Consider the following 22958-nt stretch of genomic DNA (forward strand, 5'->3'; position numbering starts at 1 on the left):
TGGATCTACAGCTTTGGTGCTATATTTTGTGGGGGGGGGGGGGGGGGGGTTAAAAAGACAAATTAACAGATTATGGGAAATGCTAAACCTTTGCTCTCTTGTATTACTTCACTATTAAACATAACAATGGTACTGGCACTTTTCAAATAGCATACACTATTTACAATAAACAATAAAAACAACATACAACAATGATTTCTGGATGTTGCTGAAGATAATCATCACCATCAGGATAGACAAGACTGTATTACTTTCCATCAATGCACGTCCTCTGTCTTATGTTCTTTAAACTGCTTTTTCACTGAGACTATTTGAAAATATAAATGATTTTCAAAACAAAGCTTCATGTTTTCAGAAAGATTTTTTATATTGCTATTGCACTTCCAACCTGTCTCTTAATAAATATGCAACTTTAAACCTAAATATGACCAAATACTCTCACTTTGCATCTCAATAGTCATGAAAGACAAAAGTGACATAAAGTACTTGAAATTTAAGTAGTGTGTGGACAAGCAATTTATTGCAGTTCCTAAAGGCAATACACATTCAAATCTGTTTTCAATAAGAATATTCTGAGGTTATTAATGCCGATTAAACCCATTCGAACCAAAAAGATTTTGGTATTTCAATACCAAAAGAGCAGGCAGCACAGTGGCACACTGTACAATTGCTGCCTCGCAGCACTGGGTCCCTGGGTCCAATCCCTTGGGTACAATCTGCAACGAGTTTGCATGTTCTGCCCGGGTCTCCCTGTGCTTCCTATAGATTTCTATAGGTGCTCTGCTTTCCTCCCACAGTCCAAAGACATACTGGTGGGTTAAATGGATTCTATCAAAACTGTCCCTCATGAGAATGTGCATTTTTGTGTCCCTGTGATGGACTGGTGTCCTGTCCAGGGTTTATCCTGTCTAGCACTCAGTGCTTCCCGGAATACGCTTCTGGCCACTGTGACTCTGAACTGCATAAGCAGTTATTGAAAGTGATGTCATGATGACTTCATACCAAAAGATTTTGTATTAGAGGAAAAACACCTCATCCCAAAGATGGGAATCACACTTTTATTTACTGTATCTATCAATAATTAAAAAAAAAACATTCCCTGAAAATCCCTATTCCTTTTGACCAAATTAACTTTTTGCTAACCAAAAATATGTTTCAAAATATAAGGCATATTTTACTGAAATCTTAAATAGCTGCTTTCCTCCACAAAGTGAATTAAGAATTCATAACTAAAAGATTTTGGGTCAGATTTTTTAAATGCCCAACAGAGACCGAAATTGAAAGAATTTGATGTCAAACCTACATGCATTTTATTTATGTCCCGGTTAGTAAGGATTATATAATGCAATATTAACATCACAGTTTGTGTAATTAAGGACTTAAGCACTGAAGAAAAATCTGCAAGTTACGATGAATCAACTGTGAAAATTCAAACCAGAGGTGGACAAGTGAAACTATAGGGAAGGGCATTTAAAACTAAGAAAAGGAAGCAATTCTTTACACAATAGCTGCTGGGAGAATGGAACAAGCTACCGAAGTCTACACCTTGGCTTCTTCCAAGCCGAAAACCTTGGAACAATTAGCTGATCACTACTAAGCATTATAGAAGGGCTGAATGGACTTCTCCCATCTGTAAACAAAGTTAATTTATCTTGCAGACAAATCAAAGGCATTCTTTATATACAACACTAAGAATACTGTATAAATCCCAGATGTAATCTTTAGTGCGACTTTCTTCAGTTCTTATGATGGCACTTAAAAAGGATGCAGAAACAGTAAAAGCGTTAATTCACTGGGGATTTTCTTAAAAATATGGAACAGATCACAAGATTCAAAGAAAAACAACATACAACATACAACATAGGATAAAGGCATATAAACCACTATGATACATCCACATCACTATGCCTCAAACCTTGACAAATGTAACTCATGAAAGAAATGTTTGAAGTGGCCAAAGCAGCAGTGTCAGTGTGATGTCTGTGTGCAGCTGGGATAGTTCCTAAAGGCTGAGAGAGTTGTGATGAAGGCTCCCTGTGGATACACCAAACAGGGAACATGAGGTGTCAAGGGAAAGAGGCACCATAGTGATTGGCACGTTTGGCATTTCACACCTTAAAAAGATCAGAGGGCTACCCTCTATAAAAGAAGAAGTCCACAGATGGCATATAGGAGTGGGAATAAAAAGCCTTTGTGATAGGTGTCTAGAAAGGCTACAGTTCTGGACATGTTAAATCAAGCATTTTAGAAGCTGTGAGATGTGAACGAGGTTGTTAGCAGTGTTTGTAAAGTTCACTCAAGTAGAAAGAGGAGAGCTCAAAGGCACTGCAAGGAAAATACAAAGATTCAAGTTTAAAACTGCTTCATATTTATTACATTAATACTTCAATGAATAAGCAGTTAGCCATTAAGGAAGACATTAAATGCCTGATTCTTATGTTAGTACTCTGCAAACTACAAATCTGATATGGTAAAATGAAACAAAGCTGTAATGTATATGAGGTGAGGATATGACTTTGGCTATGCATTCACAGTTCGGTCTAGCTTCCTACCTGAGAACGATTTTTAAAAAGTCAGTCACATAAGATAATAAAACAGCAAACACTACAGTAAATATACTAGATAAGATGATAAACATTAAATGTATAAAACCCGGATAAAAGAACAAATTTGAGCAGTGAGCCATTCAAATGGATTTCAATAAAAATGTAAATATGTACCTCTACATCTTACAAATGCCATGCAGTTACAAATATATTGCATTCATATATACAGTACAAATAGATATTTACAAAGAACATCAGAATAAACAAATACATATGTATTTGATGACTTTCGCATTAGAATGTGAACACTTCTGAAGCACTTGCACTACTGAAGGGGTGCATTATCTTCTGATTTAATTTCCTTGATGCTATAAACTACCTTAACCTACTGATTTCTCAGCTACTTAACTGGCAAATCATCTGTTTAATTGAAACATGGTATTGGTTTCTTTCCTCTTCAGAACTGTGAGGTTTTATGTCATGAGTATGAGGCCATAACAGCGTAAGCAGGATTGTTGCTAAGTAGCTAAATGATCCAAGGATCTCATCCAGCTATTTCTTGAAAGAAGGCAGAATATCAGCTTCAACAACATGAGCTAATTAGCTTGTTAGAGACTTCCACAGCCCATTCTGTAAGAAAAAAAGCCTCATATTCTCAGTTTTCAATGCATGACCTGTATTTTCCACTTGTATTCTCTGGTTCATATTTACTTGTTCATAGTGAGGTAGCAGCCTGCAGTCCTTCAGGGCCATAGTTCATCTCCCTGAAGTACATTCAACAGATCACTCAAATGCATCTGAAGCCTATCAAATGCATTGCATCAGAGCAGATACTGTATACATATATCCCATCAAATTCTACTGCAAAACACTGACACTTGAACTTCCTTCTGTTTCAGAGCATTTGTCCTGGACAAAAAACAACCAATTGCAAGGGCTGTACATTTTTAGGTTTTAACTGTAATTGAGGTAAAATAACTTTTAAATTTCTACAACTTTTTTAATCTCACCAGAAAGTTAAGGCTACCTCACAAGCACCCGCACAAAAAAAAAATATTATCAGGAAATGTTTTTGCATTTCTTGCAGATGACAAATCTGCTCACCTTTACCTGTGACAGTATATCTAATTTGTGTCTACCTACCAACCAACAGACAAATTACTTTTTGGCAGAAATTTCAAAATGAAGTGCACCACCTTCAACCACTGCAAATATCTAAATAACATTTCATGACTTTGGGAAAGAAAAAGGACCTGCAAGTACCCCGCACCTCAGTATACTGTAACTCAAAACTGATCGAACAAATTTTCTGCATCTATTTTACCTAGTGTTCTTAAAAATGGTACATTAAGCCACTAATGGACAAAGTGTCTCAGGAGAATCATTAATATGAAAATCGTACATGTTTTGTGTGAAATTAGCAGTCAGCGCTCCAAATACAAATTGCATTCACCTCCCTGGGGCCTTGAGTATAATTGAGTGAACTGTAAGTGTTCTCGCATCTCTCACTTCTAGATTAAAGGCTAGAAAAGGGGAGGGGGTGGGGAGGGAGATAACCAAACTGAAATGGGATAAAAAAGAAATGTTCTATCATGGTGGATAGATTTGGAGTTCAACCTCCAACAAAGCTCAGAATGGCAATTGTTGGGGTATTTTTACTTTGTCTGACATAAAAGATTAGAAGAGTGAATGTATTTCTACACAGTAAGTATAGCAAAAGTTATATACAGTGCCTTGCAAATGTATTCAGACACTTTCTATGGTGTCTGATTTTGTGGAATTCCAATATGATGCACGTACTTTTTTAAATGTAATATTTTATTGAATTCCTGAATGCTCAAAGTGTAGAATTTAAAGTAAAACAAGTTATCTTATTTATGTTCCCATCAGTCTTGATAAGCATCCCAGTCCCTGATGAAGAGAAGCAGAAGTATAACATAGTGCTGCTACTTCCATGCTGTACATTAAGGATGGTGTTGACTGAGTGATGCACTAAGCTGGGTTTACATCGGTAGTAAATTCCAATTTTATTTTGTCTGATCACAGAAACTTTTGCCACATGTTTTGCAGTATTACTTAGGTATTTTCTTTCAAAGGCCATGCAGTGTTTCAGATGTTTTTCAGATGTAAGGTCCATAGAAGCCTCCTCTGTGAAGTGACCAGTATTGTTGATTCATGGATGTGTTCTCCAAGCTTAGCCTTTAAACTCTGTAACTCTTTCAAAGACACCACTGGCCTCACAATGTAACCTTTTTCACAATGTAATCAGTTTACTTCTCTTCCAGCAGCACAATTGGGAGAGACTGCCTGATCTAGTCAGTGTCTTGGTGCCTTTTTCTTAGTTCACCATGCTTAAAGAAATATTAAGAGTTTTTTAAATGTTTTATACAGTTTTCTTCTCCTAAATTGTGCATTTAAATGGCTTTATCTATAAGATTTTCTGAAAGCTTTTTTGTCTTATGGTTGAATTTCACTACCTGACTGAGGGACCTTATAGAAATAGGTGTATTTATTCTGAAATTATGTGAATCACTGCCCTTGCACAACTAATTGTGTGGCTCGTTAAAGTAATTTTGTGCACGTAGACTAATTTAGATTTTTCACAGCAAATGATTTGAATACTTGCAATCATGTTTTATCCATTTTTCTTTCATGTTAATTATCTATTTATTTCATTTTGCCTTTTGCTTTGAATGTGTGGAAAAGGTTGTGTATATAACAAGTATGAACTGCTATTTCAAAATGAGTGTAAGCTTTAAAGCAACAAAAAACTATGGAAGGGTCTGAATACTTTTATAAGGCACTATACATGAAATTGGGTGATCACAATTTTCCATGCACTTAAAAAAAGACTACCAAAAAGATTTTTTTTCTATGTAGTAAAATAAAAAGACAAAAGTAATAGATTATTGTATCAATCAAAACAGTGTATCAAACATGCATCTTTTTAAACTAAACTACTCATACAAAAAGTAAGCAATAATATGCTAATACCATATCAAATGAAAAAAAAAAGATCAAAACTTCCATCCTTGACAGTGAACGTTTTTATCCAAATCAATTATTTGCATATTTCCAAGTCATTACATTACCTAAAAAAACAACTGTGCACATGCTATGCCTCACATTCATCTGATGTTCCTTGTAATGTAGTGATCCCACCCAGTTTACAACAGACAATATTGTTTCATTTAAAACTTTTAAATAGGGCTAAAGGACAGATGTGGAGCTCCTAACTGACTAATCTTATAAATGACTTTGCTTAGACTGTTGTATAGATCCTTCAACTAGTTTAAATCAAGGCACTCCCTATGGCCATCAATTACCAGATGATTGACTATCTCAGTGTTGTCAGTGCTGGGTTGGGGGAAATCAGTTGGAGGATCCTCTCACTGTGCACACAAACACCAAGATTGGTCAGACACATGATGGGTGTGTTTCTGTCTCTGGCTCATAGTGTAAAAACAAGTAAATATCTTGACAATGAAAGTTTCAGAAGATCTCCTTCCATGTCCCCCATTTGCATTTTCCCTTTTCAGTCCAATGCAGTCAGAAAAGTTACTTGGTTATTTCCTTAAGTATAAAAATGTAAGATGACAAAAAGAATAAAACTATTGTACAAACCATGTATTTGCAAGAAATGGCAAAACACTACAAGGTTCACAGCACAACAAAACACAACAAGGTTCTGTTTCTTATTTCGATTAAACTGGATTAATTAAAGGGTATCACTTTGCCCTTGTTGACGGAAATCATCCACATAAGCTCATTATTTTACATTATTTGCACAGCCTCCAATGAAACTACCTCTAACAACCCCAAAGACTGCTTAATTGCTAAAGACGAATATGATAAAGAAAAAAAAATATGGACAATAATTACTAAATTTAACTTGGCTTTTAATTAGAAGACCAGTTTTATAGTACACTTTCATTTTAGTTTTCTAAAATCAAGTCTTATAGCCCGTTCCCTCTAGAACCTCCAAAATTCCTATCTTCTGTCTGACAGCTGCTTTGCAAGAGAAATGACAGAGTAAGAGTTATAATAACCTCTCTGTTCACTGACTACCAGCTAATACTTGCTAAATGGTTATTTTTATAAGAAAGTCGAATGACATGGCCTTTACTGTTGAAAGCAGTCTATAATTTAATGTCAGCTCTTTACAGACTCAAACAGAATTTCAGAGTAGTAAACCATTTATAAAATGATCAAAGTGAAAAATATTTTAAAAATAATAACAATAAAAAAAAGTTAGAAGGGGGTTTTGTTAACATCTTGCAATCATGTTAAACCGTGTCATTTAACAGGGAATGTAACAAAATGCCAAATTTAATGACAATGAGAGACAAATGTGTCCATGTGAAAAAAGAAAAACAGCAGTTTTCTGCATTTTAAATGCAGAAAATATCAGGTGGAAGGTACTACTGATATTTTCTGATTGTAGCTACATTCGTTCTACCAACATACACTATGTTACAGCAAAATGCAAAAATAACGCTTTTTTCTCATTATTTCCATGTATTTACAAATATTAGGTGAAATAATGCTTCACTGTGTCAATTTAGACTTTAGCTTATTCCGTACATCATTGTAAGAAGCACGTTATTACTAGTATGTCAGAAAGTTTGACTGGTTGCTAATTCTGTATGGCATTTTCTGTTATTAGTAAATCAATGACTGTTGACGACAAAGAAGCTATTTAGTATCACCAAATAAATAAATAATTTTCTGTGCAACTGAATGCAAAATATCATCAAACAATGATACTAATTGTTAAACATAAAATGCACAGAAAAAAGAGATTTAAATATGGTGAGTGCACATTGTTTAAATGAAATGAAAACCAACTATGTGAGATGGTCTAGCTGTCCACATTAACATACTGCTTACCCTGCATTTTAATTACCATTTAATTGTTTAACAACAATTCTGCAACATAAAGAAGCTTCATCAGTTTTTAATTTGAATGTAACGGAGCATAAACATAACCTATACTTATGGGGACAAAATTACAACCTCAATTAACCCAGAACAAATTAAAACTGCATCCCACAGCACTTCTTCCCTGTAACTTGAAGATTAGGGCTTTAACCTACACCTGGGGTTTTAGGGGAAAAAGAAGTTTCTTTCTATTTTATTCAAAGGAGAGCCGACTTTTAAGCAAACACTGCATCTTGAACACACAAAGAAATATACTCTTTGGAAAGAAATTCAGAAACGAATTCTCCCTCTGTACTTTTTTATTAAAAAAACGTTTTAATGGTGTATGGCTCTCCTTATTTAAGAACATGATCAGGGGGTTAATCATCTGTCAAATAATATTAAATGTGGATAACAAATGCTTGAAATGCACATACTATATAGGAAGGTCATTTCCATACAGTACATACCTTTCAACTCTTGTCAGCAGGTAAGGGGAATCAGCTGGTGATTCTCAAGGAGTGTTGGTGATTTTATAAAGCTACTACTTATTTTAGTAGATGCACTGATTTTAATCACTGTGTTCAGTCCGTGTAACTGAACATTCATAAAATGAAATCATAAGTCGGCATGTATGCACAAGCTTCCAGATATCATTATATTTTGAATCTGACTGCATTAGTAATTATTCTTGTTTATACAGCAACTTTCACACACGTACTGTATACAACTATGATTAAGAAAGAAAGTGCAATTGATAAAATGTGGTACTATGGCACAGTGGTTAGCTGCCTCGCCCCCTGATTTCAATTCCAGGTGTGTTACATGTGAGGAGTACGTATGTTCTCCCCATGTTCACGTTTATCTCCTCTGGGTAATCTACGGTTTCCTCCCACAGACCAAAGACATACTTATAGGTCAATTGGTTTTGATAAATTGGCCTGTGTGTTTGTTTCTGTGTGTCCCCTGTGATGGACTGGCTTGTCTTGCGCCTGTTGCTTGCCGAGACAGGTTGTAGCTCCCCCACGACAGATGAAGTGGATAGAAAATGGATGGAGGAAATAATTTTTAAAGTTCAATCTCAAACAAATCAAATTATCAATCTTCTGTTCTGTCTACACATCAATTCATATCCTCGTTTCAGTTATTGCCTTTACAGTGAAATAACATACCAGCACCTGGAGTATAGACCATAAAATTGTTATCATTTAGTTATGGCTGTGTATGGCAGAAATATGGAAAAAAATAACAAAATCAAACACTGATCAACACCAACTGCCCATTTTGTGTTCTTTTCACTTATATATAAAGAATTCCTTTGTGTAAAGAGGAACACCACCAGCTCAGGAGCCCTATAGGTCTAGGGTTAGCTGACTTAATTTGACAAGTGCGTGGGCCAGTACAATCTGTAGGTGGTCTTACTTCCAGGTGCTCCAATATGTAAGGAGGGTTTGTCATGCCCAGTCTCAACATGGCTCCCTCAGGTATCACTTCCACCAGCTGCCACAGCAGAGTCGGCAAATCTGTGCCAATGTCTCTTCCATAGGCTCCTGTGTCTTCACTGGTCAACCAGATCTCGCAGACACCCTCTGTGGAGATAAAGCGCACAGAACTCAACCACCTGCTCTGGAAAACACAGATTAAATAAATGTATTTTAAAGTCAGAGCAAAGTGTTGTAATTTTTAATTTGACCTCTGTGCAATCAGAGGTACTCATGGGCGCAGATTGTTCCATGGAAACACCTAGAATGGTGCACATTCTCATATTTTATTAAAGCAATATTTATAAAATGAATTTACAGTATACTGCATTTTAAATGAATACTTTTACATTAAAATCTGTCAATATAATACAAGGCAGAATAATACTAATATTCAAAATTCAGACTAAAAGTCAAATACATTTATTTAAATATAGCCACTAAGCTCTTTTTTCCTCTACTATGCCATAAATGTTTTATACTGTTATAAAAGTGTACTGACTTAACAGAAGTCATGATGACATACCCACAGTGACTCAAAAGTAATGAAAAACCTACAAGTTCACAGCGGTATGAATTCTGCAAACAAGGTTTACTGGAAATTTGGAAAATCTGTTTGCGGGAGTTAAGATATTGTCTTTATATGTAATGATGACACACTGAGTTTCTTTGCCAGTTTTAAAAATGAAAGCATATTTCCATCCTCATTGCCTTTAAGTAAACATGCATCACCACAAGACTGTTTCTAACTGTTTGCAGTTGTCTTTAGTTAAATATGCTCAATCTTTATGGATGACTTTCTAATTATGGCTCATTTTGCAATGACTGAAGCTGTCCTTTGTTTCATTTAATGACTCATTTGTGTTTCAAGGCTTTACATTACTGGTGTTTGTTTACCTGGGGATTCCCTTGTAATGAACCAGCTACACCTGAATAATGAATGAAGAAGTTCAGTAGGTTTATTTAACTGACTTTTAAAAAGTATACTCAGTCTGAGTCTGTAATGAGAAAGAGACTAAGCCTTAGACACTCTCCTGTGACCTATGTCCACATCAATATTTTCGAATAGGACTTTTTTTTTCTGTGTCGAGACATTTACCAAGTGTTCAGCATTGACTAATTAACAGTGAATACCTATACAAGTCAGTATACAATTCTATAATCTAAGGCAGTAAAATCTGTCAAAGCTTTACATAAATTAAAATGCCATTTGTTATTCTGATGACGTTTTAAAGCAAGCATTGAAAAATGTCTCTACACATTTAATTAGCTAGATTTGATAGAATCTCCAACTGATAGTGCCTAGACTATTTCAGACCTGTTTCAAAGATGAAGAAAACTGCTGCAGTGGATAACAGGCCTCTTTTGACAACTTTCCTGTGTAGCCAGTAGTAAAAAAAAAAAGGATAATTGCAGTGGCTGTAATCTGAACTACAGCTACATGAAAGCCTGAAAGCAACTGACTTACCATCAAAACAGGACATGAGTGGCAATGGTTTCCATTACCCGACAATCATTAAAATGATCAATGCATATTATGTTGACCTTACTTCATCTTTTTTTCCAAATTACTGTGGTATAGTTTAAATGGTTTTGCAGGGAGGGGCAGACATTTTTTTTTCCTAAAAAGTTTAGGTGTATGCAAGTGGAAGGGGAACCTGCTCAAGTTAATGGAAAAAAAAGTTATAATGTGGAAACAATATCAATCAGCTGGGCTGCCTAGGTGGAGACGGCTAAACCCCTGCAGAGAGATGGCAGCAAGTGTTTTGAGAAAAAAAGACAGAAATAAAGGAAGCAGCTGTGGCAGCAAGTTAGCTGCCAATGTAGAAGGCTTGTTTCAGCTTTCTGGAGAATACAATTTTAAAATCCAAACAAAAGACATACAACACAATGGTTAGATATTTAAAGGGGCTCAAGGCTGGCCAAATCCCACAACTTCCATAACACACAAGTACTTATAAACTGATGGCAGTGGAAACAAATAGAAAGCACACGATGGTCTATTTAGATTTTCAGAAAGCTTCTGATTAAGTTTCCCATAAAAGATGAATTCTTAAATCACAGGTGGCTGGTATTCAGGGAAATGCAGGTATTTGGGTTGAGAGTTGGTTAAAAGAAAACAGAGCACAGGCAAGGCATGAATGTTCAAATTGTGGTGATTAGAATAATTATGGGAGTATCACAAGGATCTGCACTAGGACCACTGCTGCTCTTAATTTATATCCATTATCTAACATCTGGTATAGTTAATGAACTAATCAGACTTGTGAAAACACAAGGATTATTGAACACAGCAGAAGGCATAGATGGAATTCAAAAAGATTTAGACAAAATTCAGGACTGGGCAAAAACCTGGCAAATGGCGTTTATCATGGGCAAAAAATTTTAGCATGAAGATAGCAAAAACTATAAACATTATATTGAAAACACTGAGCTAAAAGAAACTAATTACAAGAAAGAACTAGGTGTTACACATCATATAGATATTCTAGGCAATGTGGTGAAGCAATTAAAAAAGGCTCAGAAAATGTTAGGATATATACAGTAGTTAAAAATGCAAAACTTAAAGGGAACCCAAGGTAAATATACAATGTACATGCAAGGCCTCATTAAGAATATTGTGCACAATTCTGGTTACTGTGTTATAGGAAAGATGTTACTGCTCTGGAATAAGGTCAGAAAAGAACAATAGATATATTACTGGGTTTAATGGAATGTCTAACACTGACCAGCTGAAAGAACTTAACCTATTTAGTGATCAACATTGAAGATTGTGAAAATATTGTGTATATTTGATACAAATATTCAAATCCTTAATCCTGGTACTGACAAAGCTAACAGCAGACTTGGAACGTATTTACCAAAAGGGTTGTGGGATGGAACAAGCTACTTAGCCATGTAGTTGAAACCCAGAGCCTGGATTTTTTGAAGAAATGGCTAGATAACATCCTTGGATCAATTAACTTTTAACTACCAAATAGGCATGTGCCAAATGGTCTCCTTTCATGTGTAACTGTTCTCATGTTCCTGTGGTAGTGAGAACTACTGGAAGACCATATAATGGCACCTTAGGAATCTTCTACTCCCTAGAGCATTGTTTTGGCTTTCTATAGAACTTGCCATACATACTGTTAATTTACTACAATTTGCAGTATTATGTCACACTTGACTGGTGTAAAAAGTAAAAAAAAAGAAAAAAGTGTTTCTTAATATAAATGCAAAAATCCTGCTCCACAATCCACAATGGTTCTTATGGACTGAATGGCGTCCTCTCGCTTGTAACCTCTTTTATTACGTGTTTTTATCATGTCCCAATGTGCTGTGATATTCACTTAAGAATATCAGACATGTATATATACAGCAAGGCATCAAACTATTTATTTGCATGCATGAAATATGTAAGCAAATTAGACAGAACAAATTAAAGTTTGTCAGAACTTGCACATAGCCATTATTAATGGTGCTATATGAATAAAGAATAATTGTATACTTTTTAATTTGCCATTGTTGTTATCAATACATAAACCCTACTGATGAACTAAAAGGCAAGCTATAATAATGTCAAGAACAGGTTCATTATTTGCCTTGCTCAGCTCACTGTGGGAGTGAGGAAAGCAAACTGACCTCTGAGAAAGGAATGTGTTCTCTGCTTAGGAAAGCATCCTTAGTGCACACCTTAAAGGCATTAGGCTCCATTATAACTAGGCTACATAATTACAAACTGCCCTTTGGTCACAGCTCACAGATGACCTTGTGTTAAAGCTTGTAACCTAAATAGACAGATTTTAATATCAGCACAGATGTCTACAACCTTTTTTTTTCCTAAAAAAAGCTTATAAACATCCAAAAAGCAAGAAAATCACAAAATGCTGCTGCACACTAAAGTGCATACTATGTGACAGACACCGAGTTTGCATATTTTAAGCAGACTCCCAACCATTTTTACATAATCTTTCACAACACTATTTTCACAGTCTGTGTGATAAACATCCCATTACCAGAGGCAATGTATCACTGTTTCTACAGATATTTATTCAAGCCCAGATTATAGAGGCTTCATAAGACATTTCCCTTGCATGTAAAGCTAGACTGGGTCTTAAAATCCAAATACAGAATGTATAAGATTTTCATTTAACTTAAAAACAAACAACCCATTTACAAACTAGAATTCATGCGCTGCGATATTAATTTAGCTGAACAGCTGCTGCATGTATTCAGTCACAATGATGAGCTGAAGAATGTTAACAAGAAAGTCCATACCCCATGCTTTATAACCTCATGTTATTTGCTCCACAGCAAACACATCAAAAGCTCTTACATTGTTATGATATTCATGGTTTTCTGATGTTCTATATTGATGCTACCTGCTAACTCTCAATGATTATTATTAGCTTAGCAGATGCCCTTATCCAAAGAAACATACTGTGTTTACAAAGTCTTGCATGAAATAAAAATACTAAGGAAACGATAGATATGATTACAAAGCATGCAGAATTAACTGGCAGTCACAATGTTTGGATTCTTGGGATTTTTTAAAGTTTTCTAGTTCTCTGTCCCTACCAGTTTTTGACATAGAAAGGGATGATTCTGCTCCAATTATCATATTTCACTGAAACTTAACCTAAAAGCTGTGGTTCTTTTTCTTGCTCCTGGTGAAGGTTTCCACCAGTCCCTGGCAGTCACACTTCCAGCTGTAAATACAGAACAGGCCCTAGAAGGAGCCAGAAGACGAGAAGGCAGTTCACTCTGCTCCCGCCCTGCAGCTCTGTGTCAACCTTTCAGAAAGGATTAATGGCATCATATATCATTGTGAAAAATAGAGGATCTCTTCTGAATTGGTGGCCAGTTTTAGGAGAAAGATGGAAGAAAAACAATCTAGTGAGATGAGAGAGAAATATAACATGACACTGTTCAAATCATTAGAATTACAATGCATTCGATTTCAGAATGATGGGCTGTATTGATACAGCATTAATTTTCACTTTTGAACTTCTAGTGTAAAAAAGCTAGCTATCACCATCAAAAGATCAAGTAGATGTCATATGGGTGAATCTGCATTGTAAAGGAGCCTCAGATCCAGCTTCGTCTAACAAAAAATATAACAGTGAAATTTAATTTGCAGCTTCCCATCATAAATATCCCAGGCACTACTACCTATATATGGATCTTATAAAATCACATTGAAGTTGTGTTAAAGAAAAGAAACCCAATTTCTGTAAATACTGAACCTGACCAGATGATTACTGAATAAATAGTGTTTACAAATCATGAATCTATATTGAGGAGGTAACTGAATAAAAAGAAAAAAAAAGCACTTTATTACCAAACACTTTGTATCATTTTAATCCATTGATTTCTGTGCAAACATCAAATATGTGAGGTATTTTTAGAGTAGGCCAACAGAACCAAGGCTATCATTACTTGCAGGAAAGTAAACTTATGTAACCTAGTACTTCACCTATTTCATTTTAGAGCACTAAATGTGAAATGTGGTATGAAAAACACTGAGACAAATTGTTGATTTCGAATAACAGCTTTCCTAAAGAAAGCAGTCAAAGGCATTTGTGAGCTTGGAATACACTATCCAGCCATATTGTTGATGCTGATACCTTAGCTGAAACAGATGGATGAGATCCTTGGATAAATAAAGTACAGTACCATCAAATGGGCTAGATCAGTGGTTCTCAAACTGTGGTACGCGTACCGGCAGTGGTATGTGGAGTGCCGCCAGGTGGTACGCCAAATGACCCTGGAACTGTGTCCTCTGCGCTGAAAAATCGGGACGGGTTTTCATATTTTGTATTTTAATACGTGTCGAATACGCAGCCTACGTACTACGATACAGTGCGCGCTAATACTTCAGTGGACACAAGAGATACTCTGTAATTCTATACCACTCTATAGGAATGCGTGCTACGGATGCAAGTGACCAATTGTATTTTAAAAAGCTACTGTATCTCCAGCAAATAGGGAGAAAGGAGAATGTGCGTGATTTTGGAACAATGCCAACGTTGTAAACACAGGAATGCATAGAAATACGTGCTACGAACGCAGGTAATCTTGTGAGCACACAAAAGCATGATAACAGAAAAATATTTAAGAACTGTTCTAATTTGAGAAAAATATACCGAGCGTCTCTGTGTTTCGCTCCCATGCGCATGAAATAAAAACTTTAAATAAATACGGAAATAAAAACAGAAACGCGGAAAAATGCAAGCTTGCGGATTGCTAAAGCAGGTAAGCTACACTATTTTTGAAGAACCTTATTTACCGTTGGCAAAAGAGCTGACACGTATTATGTGTAGAGAAAAAGCTGCTAAACAGCTCGACCCCTCCCCCTGAAAGACACAGTCATTCATAGAAATATTGAAATGAAGGATTATATCAAAAGTACACTGATAGAGCGCGTTAAGATGAGCAGATGTTTTTCACTGCAATTAGATGAGTCTGTAGTCGATTTGGCCAATTTGCTCGTTTACGTTAGATACGAGTTTGAGGGTACGTCCCATGAAGACTTTCTGTTCTGTAAACCGCTACCAACAGGAACTACAGGAGAGCACATACTTCAGCTTCTGAATGAATTTATCGAAGAGAATGGCCCGACTGGATAAAATGCGTCTGAGTTTGTACAGACGGTGCTAGTGCAATGACAAGCCGACATAACGGTGTAGTTGCACGAATTAGAGAGGTTGCTCCAGAAATTAATGTACGCATTACAACATCCACCGTGAGACCTTTGCTGTCAAGAAAATGCCTGACTATTTAATATCTGTTAGACTCTGTTGTGAATTGTATCAAGGCTCGAAAAATTAATTCACATCTGCTTTGCTCAACTAAACAGACTCACCCCTCTTACTGAAATGGTGCTTTTTTATTAGTTGTTGTTAATGTTTTTTTTCTGTAAAACACTTTGAGAAGCCACCTTTAAAGGCGCTATATCAAATAAAGTTTATTATTATAATATTTATTATATGTATGTGTGAGTGTGTGTGCACGCGCGCTCATGTTGGTCATTGAGAATTTCTGGGGTTCCTATGAGATGATGATGACTTGTAGGTGGTACTTGGATGCTTTGGTTGGATTAGGGGTGGTACTTGGTCCAAAAAGTTTGAGAACCACTGGGCTAGATGGTCCAAATGGCTTCATCTTGTTTATAACCATCCTTAAGTTCAATAGCTAAAATGTAATGCAATAAAATCCTTTCTGATCAGTTCACGTTTCCTTAAAATGGCAAAAATCTAATAAGCAAAATGTGCAAAACACCAAGGATTAAAAACAGAGGTCAACCACTGAAGTGAAGAGATGAAATGTACATGTGGAATGGAATTTATTTATAAATACATTGTTCTTGGAATAATATCGCAATCTCTTTTGTTATCCCAGCTTCTTCCTTTATTCATTAATATGCTGTTTTGTGTTAGCTCAAAGATACTTAGCACATTCGTTCCCATAAGACCAATTTCAAGCTGAAATCAAGTTGCGCACTCCTCTACAACACATGTGCAGTTTAAGAAACAGATTGTCCAGTATGTTATTTCAAGCTTCAATGCACCTCTTACTTAGAATAATACAACATTTTACCCTGCTTCTGTTTTGTGAGTAGGGGTATGAATATGTTCAAATACCTGTATTTGTTTACATATTGCTGAAATAAAAAAAAACACATAATCCACTAGGATTATGATCCACTCATGATTTAGGTTTGTTAGATAAACTATTTTATTTACAATATTTAAACCAAGGTTATTATGGGGCTTTTTGATTACTAAGTTGGGAGACACTTTCCAAAGCAATTCATATAAACCATAGGCAAATCAGTACTTAATTCCAGGATTATATATACAGTAGGTAACAGGTAGAGACAAGACAGGGTGTATTTTTCTCAATCTGAAACTAGGTCTTTGATTGAAAATCTATTCTGAGAAGTAACAAAAAAACAATTTAAGAACAATTTGATCAAATTGGTTTTTTTTTGTCTTTAAAGCTTCACATTAGACAAACATCATATCTACCTGTAGCAGATGGTCAGACTCATGATTATTTTTTAAATAAAACCTCTTAAAGCATATGCTTCCATTGCAAATTGGTTGATCAGTACAACCAGTGCAGCATTCATAAGAAGTGAGTAGCGTTTCTTTCATTGGCAACATCCATATTTGAGTTTTTAGGAATTGAAATGTGAGGTGTACCAGTGTAGCATATCCCAACAATTTTTAAATTTGTTAAAGACTATGTGCAATAATCTGGTGGTCAAAGAACTCACTTTGATAAAGACTTGCTCTAGGCTGGCAGGAAAATAAAATCTAGATACCAAAAGAAGTTTTGGTCCTGATTTTAAAATATTAAATAATCTTCTGATCACTGATATCTATAAATAAAAAAAGAAACCTTTTATTTTAAAGTGGCATACCTTGCAAACATCTGTTCTGATACATTATTTCTCCAGTAACAAAAATGATTGACTGTGACGACTTTGCTATGTATCTATGTGTATGTGTTACAGCAGCTGTACGAATAAAAAAGATTTTTTTTTAATTTTCACCATGAGTAATAGTGAGATGACTATTGAAACAACAACTTCTCAACTCAAAAGGATATACACCACCAATTACAAATCCAGAAGCTACAAAAGAGGAAAACCTAACCATTATTTATGTAGAAGCTCAGCATTCACAATAAAAACAAAACAGCAAACCCTGAGGGTTACTATCCTGCAATATACAAAAAAGTAACTCATGACCACTTTAACTCCTAGCAACCGAAAAAAACAATAAAAATAAATAATGTAACAGAAGCCTTAAGCTGGAGTTGAACCCAGTAAGTGACTCCTATGCTGAGGAGTAAATACAGCAAGTTTTACTCTGTGCTTGCCTATCTAAATTAAAGTTTACATAAGCAAGAATCTACTTTCTTGCAGCTGGAATAACAACCCACTCAAGTCTGTCTGGTCAGCTGTGTGCTAGCCTATGCTTTAGTGATCTATAGAAAATTTACTAAAAAACTATTTAAAAGCACACACTCCAAAAATGTTCACCAATACATTCACCTGTACGACTGGTGTCTACATTATATTCCCAATCCCATTAAAAGAAAATTTAAAACGCATAATTTGGTTACTTACAGTGTAAAAGCTGGTAACATTAAACATTACTTTTAGCAGGATCTATACAAGTTATAGATTATAGTCAGCAATAGTAAGTTATAGTGAATACAGTGATATTATCATCAACTAAGATCCTTTTAAAAAACATGTTAATCTGTTCAGTAGAAAATAAAATCTGAAATGTCTGAAGTGGATTTCATTAAATGGTGTTTCCAGTCCATCTTTTCTTGATTTTATGAAGTGATTAAAACTAAAAGGTTCAGAAGCTGTATGACAAAACAATTTAGATACATGTCAATACCTCAGAATCAATGTCAACTAGTTTAAATCAAGCAATTTCACTTATTGACAAGGTTCTGTTAAAAAAAATAAAACTGGTGGTGATAAGCAGTATTACATATCAGCGTTAGCCCCACAGCCTGAACTATTGTTGTCTAAATATATGCACTTCCAAACACAACTGAACACTACTGCACCTGCAGTTTACACTATTAGCATTCTGCAAGAATGTATGATGCTCAATGTCAAGGTCTTTTCTGTGCTTAATGATGCAGGAAACATACCGGTTATATGTCAAGGCAGCTCATTTTAATATGGTGACCCTCTACACTTACAAGTACTGTCCTGTCTTTTTTAATACAGAAATCATATCAAATGGTGTTTTTTTTTTGGGGGGGGGGGCTTTCACCTCATAATTAGAAAAAAAAAGTATCATTCTTACCTCTTACAACTAAATGAACTATAGAAATTCTATGTTTAAGAATTAAGAATGAGTCGGCAAATTATACCCACCAGTTAGGCTTAAGAGTTTATCCTTGAAAGAGATCAAAAACTGGACACAAACATTTCACTTGGTAACTAGGCTTGCTCATCATTATAAATCTAAAGAAACAGAGGGCAAAAGAAGGAATTTTGGAATTCTTTCAAGATACATAATCCTCCATTATTCTTCATCCCATTTACTATACTGTATGCTACACAGGATACATAGGCCATTTTTGATGACAATAGGATCACTCGAGAAATATTAGTTTTTAAATTGAATTTAAAACATAAGATATATTTTTTTTTTAAAAAAAGGATGGTAACTGTTGGACAATCTTAGAGGAAAACACAAGGCCAAAAAAACTATAAAACAATATACCAGCATACTGAATATACAGTGTCACCGAACACTTAATTAAAAAAAAAACACCACAAAGGAAGTAACTGCATTTACAAGCTGCTTTATATCCAGTGATCTGTGCTCAAATGCAATACAGTCACAAAACAAAACAGTTTATAAAAGGGCAGAGTGCATGCAGTAGCTGTCACTGCTGCATTCTTATTTGAAGAAAATAAACACAATCAAAATAAGCACTGAGATTCTTCACCTTTAAGGGTTTAATCATTGGCTGATTGAAAAGTACCTGTGAAATCTCCAGAATTCCAGCTCTCGATGACTGGAGCTGTCAGTCTCTGATTTCAATACAGTATGAACAAGAGATCAGTCAGATCTAAATCCACTCAGTCTACCATATTAGGAACAAAATACATTACAACTCAATCCACACTACTAGAAACAACAGAAATTATTATTTCCAATTACATACATGTTCAAATTTGATGGAAGGTGCCAACATCTAGAAGAGTTGCTCTAAATCTATAAGGTGCAACACTCAGTTTGTAGAATCTTGTGAAGTTGTACAAGGAAATCTTTAAAGATGAATGGTTTCCAGTGGAATAGTATAACTGTCCTCTTAAATAACTCTCCCTAAGAGCCTCTATAATACCCCTGGAGAGGCGCTCAATTCAGAGAGACTTGCCTTTGATCCCCAAAATGTGTACTGATACCATATGTTTTATCCTTGTATTGCAATGTATTCACTGGATATACACACTTAAATCTGTCTGCTGCAAAATACTTTATTCGGCAGTCCAATCATAAAGCATGATAAGCCAGAATTAAAACTTTTGGTTTAATATGCTGACCTGACACTAATGACGTGCACTAAAGTAGAAAGATCAGATTTATTCTAAGAGTGACTAAATTTCAAAATTTCTAAAAATAGCCGTTTAGATGCCAAGTGTTCCGAAAGATCACTTATTTGACCAATGCAAATTGTTTTTTTCTTCCAACTTTAGAGGAAATTAAATTGGTTTTCCGTGACTGTAGCTGTGAAGTTAATTGACTCACTATGGTTTTCAGAAATGTGAAAGTACTCTTTGCCCCCTGTCAATAAGTGAATGTAGTTGTAATAATCTTTGACACAGAATGTACTGCATAGACCCAGTCAAACATTTTTTTCAGTTAATTGCTTTCATTTTTTACAATTCTCTAGCCAACAATAGGTGAAGTTGAAAAGTAATTTGATTCCTTTTCACTGATTTACAATGCCATGTCACTGCTGTCATCTTCACAATTATCACAGTAATTGTATCACATAATCACTATTTCAAAGGACATAAAGACATAAAAATATTCATGTCCAATAGACAAGCATAAGAATGTTGCCTTAGTTGAAATAATTAGTTACTAAGGTGATAATTAAGTGTATATTACAGTTCTGAACACTACTGTTTTGTTAACTGTATCTCTAAGTTCCTGTTACTAAACACATACCTGTAAAATTTTATATTAAATATATCACCGACATCCAAATAAAATGCAAGTACTGTATGTTTTCTCCTACTGGTAGAGAGGGTGCGGAATTGTATAAAAACCCTTTTAATATAATTTGAAAGTATTAATTTTCAAACAATTTTACCCACAAGCCTCATACGAACTATGATGTTTTATATAGCAGACATCTGTGCTGTCAAGATTTTATTGTTTGATGCTCTGTGGAGATTTCAGACCGTGAGAAGGGCATGTGTCAGTAGCTGCAATCCTGTGCTGTATCTCTGGTAACCAGTGACGGGAAGCTGCCAGATCCTGCTTGACCTCCAAACACCGAATGGCACGTATTAAAGCAGCACAGCTGAATGATCTGACTGACCACCAGCCAAGTGTTTACCCTACATGCTGTTTATATATCGGAACAAAAGAAAAGACACTTAGAGAAAGACCACCTATGAGGTTTTAATTAGATAAAGACCCCACTGACCACTGTCACAGATTCTACTTTTTGGTACAACCGACTGAATGAAAGTCATTAACTTTCAACTCTAAACCCATACTAAATGTTATTTTCCTTTACAAATTTATTGTTTAAGAATCTAAGAATTTACATCTCGAAGTAAAACTCATAAAATAATGCAGTTTCAGCCATGCAGCTTTAAAAACGCATATCTTTTAGGGTCTTTCTGAATGCTCCAATACACTACAGGGAAGAAAAACCAAAAAAAAGATCAATGACTGGCTTCTCTTTTAACATGTGCTCCTTAATTCAGAAATACCTTCACCTGATGTGTTGGAGCACTGCCCGAAATAAGGTATTATGTGCTGTGCCACCTGATGCAGCATTGCACGTTGCAATTGTAGTTCCTCAATACAGTCTGAGCTCCTCTCTGACAGGAGGTTGAAAGAGGATCATTACTCCTAGTACATTCTCCCCATGATCTTACAGCATTTCCTATTTGGGCACCTACCATTGAAAAGCAATTTTGTCTTTATTACACTGAAGGTGAGAATTAAGAGAGGTAATAGAAATGTAGTTTAGCACTTCCTATTTTAGCTGGCAGGAAAAAAAGAAAATTAATGACTGTCTAAGGTCTGCAGTGGTGACTTTTTTTTCTTTTTGCCTCTGCTTGTCCAAGCTGTTATTTGTGAACCATTACAGAAATACACAACAGCAGTTCACTCCTTATTCCCATGCCTGTACATTAAGTTCTTGAGAATGAGTACAGAACAGGAGAGAAAAAATACCCCCATTCTTGTCTATTCACTACCTGAAGCAAGATTTTTTTTCACACTAAGCAGCAAATAAGATGCAGCCACAAAGCAGCAGCTGCCTGCTTCTCACATGGACAATAGTGACTAATAACGGGCTTTTAAAGAAAAATGCTTTTTTTCTTCTTTCTTGACAGGATGAAAGGAGAGATGGATGGGTGGAAAGGGATGTATCCAGGCAAGAGGTCCAAACTTGTCCAATACTGCATATAATCAATGGCAAAGTTTTGAAGATGCAATTTAGATCAAAAGCAACACACATGCTTGCCATGAATTATGGAAGCCAGTACAAAGCACATCAAACAGAGTGAAGTGTAAAACCTTCTATACATAGGGGCACGTTAATGATTCTCAGAATAGCAACGAGGTCTGCAACTTATTTGTAATGAAAAGTATGACTGAACTGCACAATAATATGAGATAAATGGCTTCCGTATTTGCTTTGATATAGAAAACTGTATTTATAATTCAACAACACAAATGCTACAGAAGCAACTGTTTTTTTTTAATATAGTAATACAGTACTATTAATCTCAGGCCAAAAAAAACATATTACTTTAACATATAGTTGGAGATAATCCTGTGAACATCTACAGCCCATGCAATCACCATTAAGAAAAAATAAGATTCTAGCTACAGAGATTTATGTGCAATGAAACAAAACCAATTAATATGATTCTTACTTTCTAGCATACTATGGCTGCACCAATGAAGAGGTCAACTGGCACCAGCAAGAGTCTATCCCCAGCAAGACTGTCACTGGCAAAGTCAATTAAGTGTATAGTCGATTACCGCAGCATTACTCTGTTAATGTACCCGAGCTGATTATAAGTCAGACAAAAGCAATCCAGAAGCTATGTAAGCCATGTGTCATTAATCAAAATAAGATTTTTGTTTCTTTGATTTCTGCTTATTTTTCATATTAAACTTCATTTTTTCCACGGCTCAGTTATGAAACCCTGTGTCATTTTGTTTCACATGACACTTTGCTTGGTGCAAAGGCTAGGAAAAGTGGTGATTTCATCTGACCTTTTATA

At 35.4% G+C, this 22958-nt stretch overlaps 1 protein-coding gene across 1 annotated transcript in view; it reads right to left on the reverse strand.

Annotated features, from left to right (window-relative positions):
- The window catches only part of cdkal1 (CDKAL1 threonylcarbamoyladenosine tRNA methylthiotransferase), a 406686-nt gene that overhangs the window by 178023 nt on the left and 205705 nt on the right, over positions 1–22958 (reverse strand). The window contains exon 9 of the mRNA XM_088929462.1: positions 8889–9055. Coding sequence (XP_088785588.1) covers positions 8889–9055 — 167 coding nt within the window. The remainder of the gene's footprint in view (positions 1–8888; positions 9056–22958) is intronic.

This window comes from Atractosteus spatula, chromosome 12, assembly GCF_055471065.1.
Source record: "Atractosteus spatula isolate fAtrSpa1 chromosome 12, fAtrSpa1.hap1, whole genome shotgun sequence".
NCBI lineage: Eukaryota > Metazoa > Chordata > Actinopteri > Semionotiformes > Lepisosteidae > Atractosteus > Atractosteus spatula.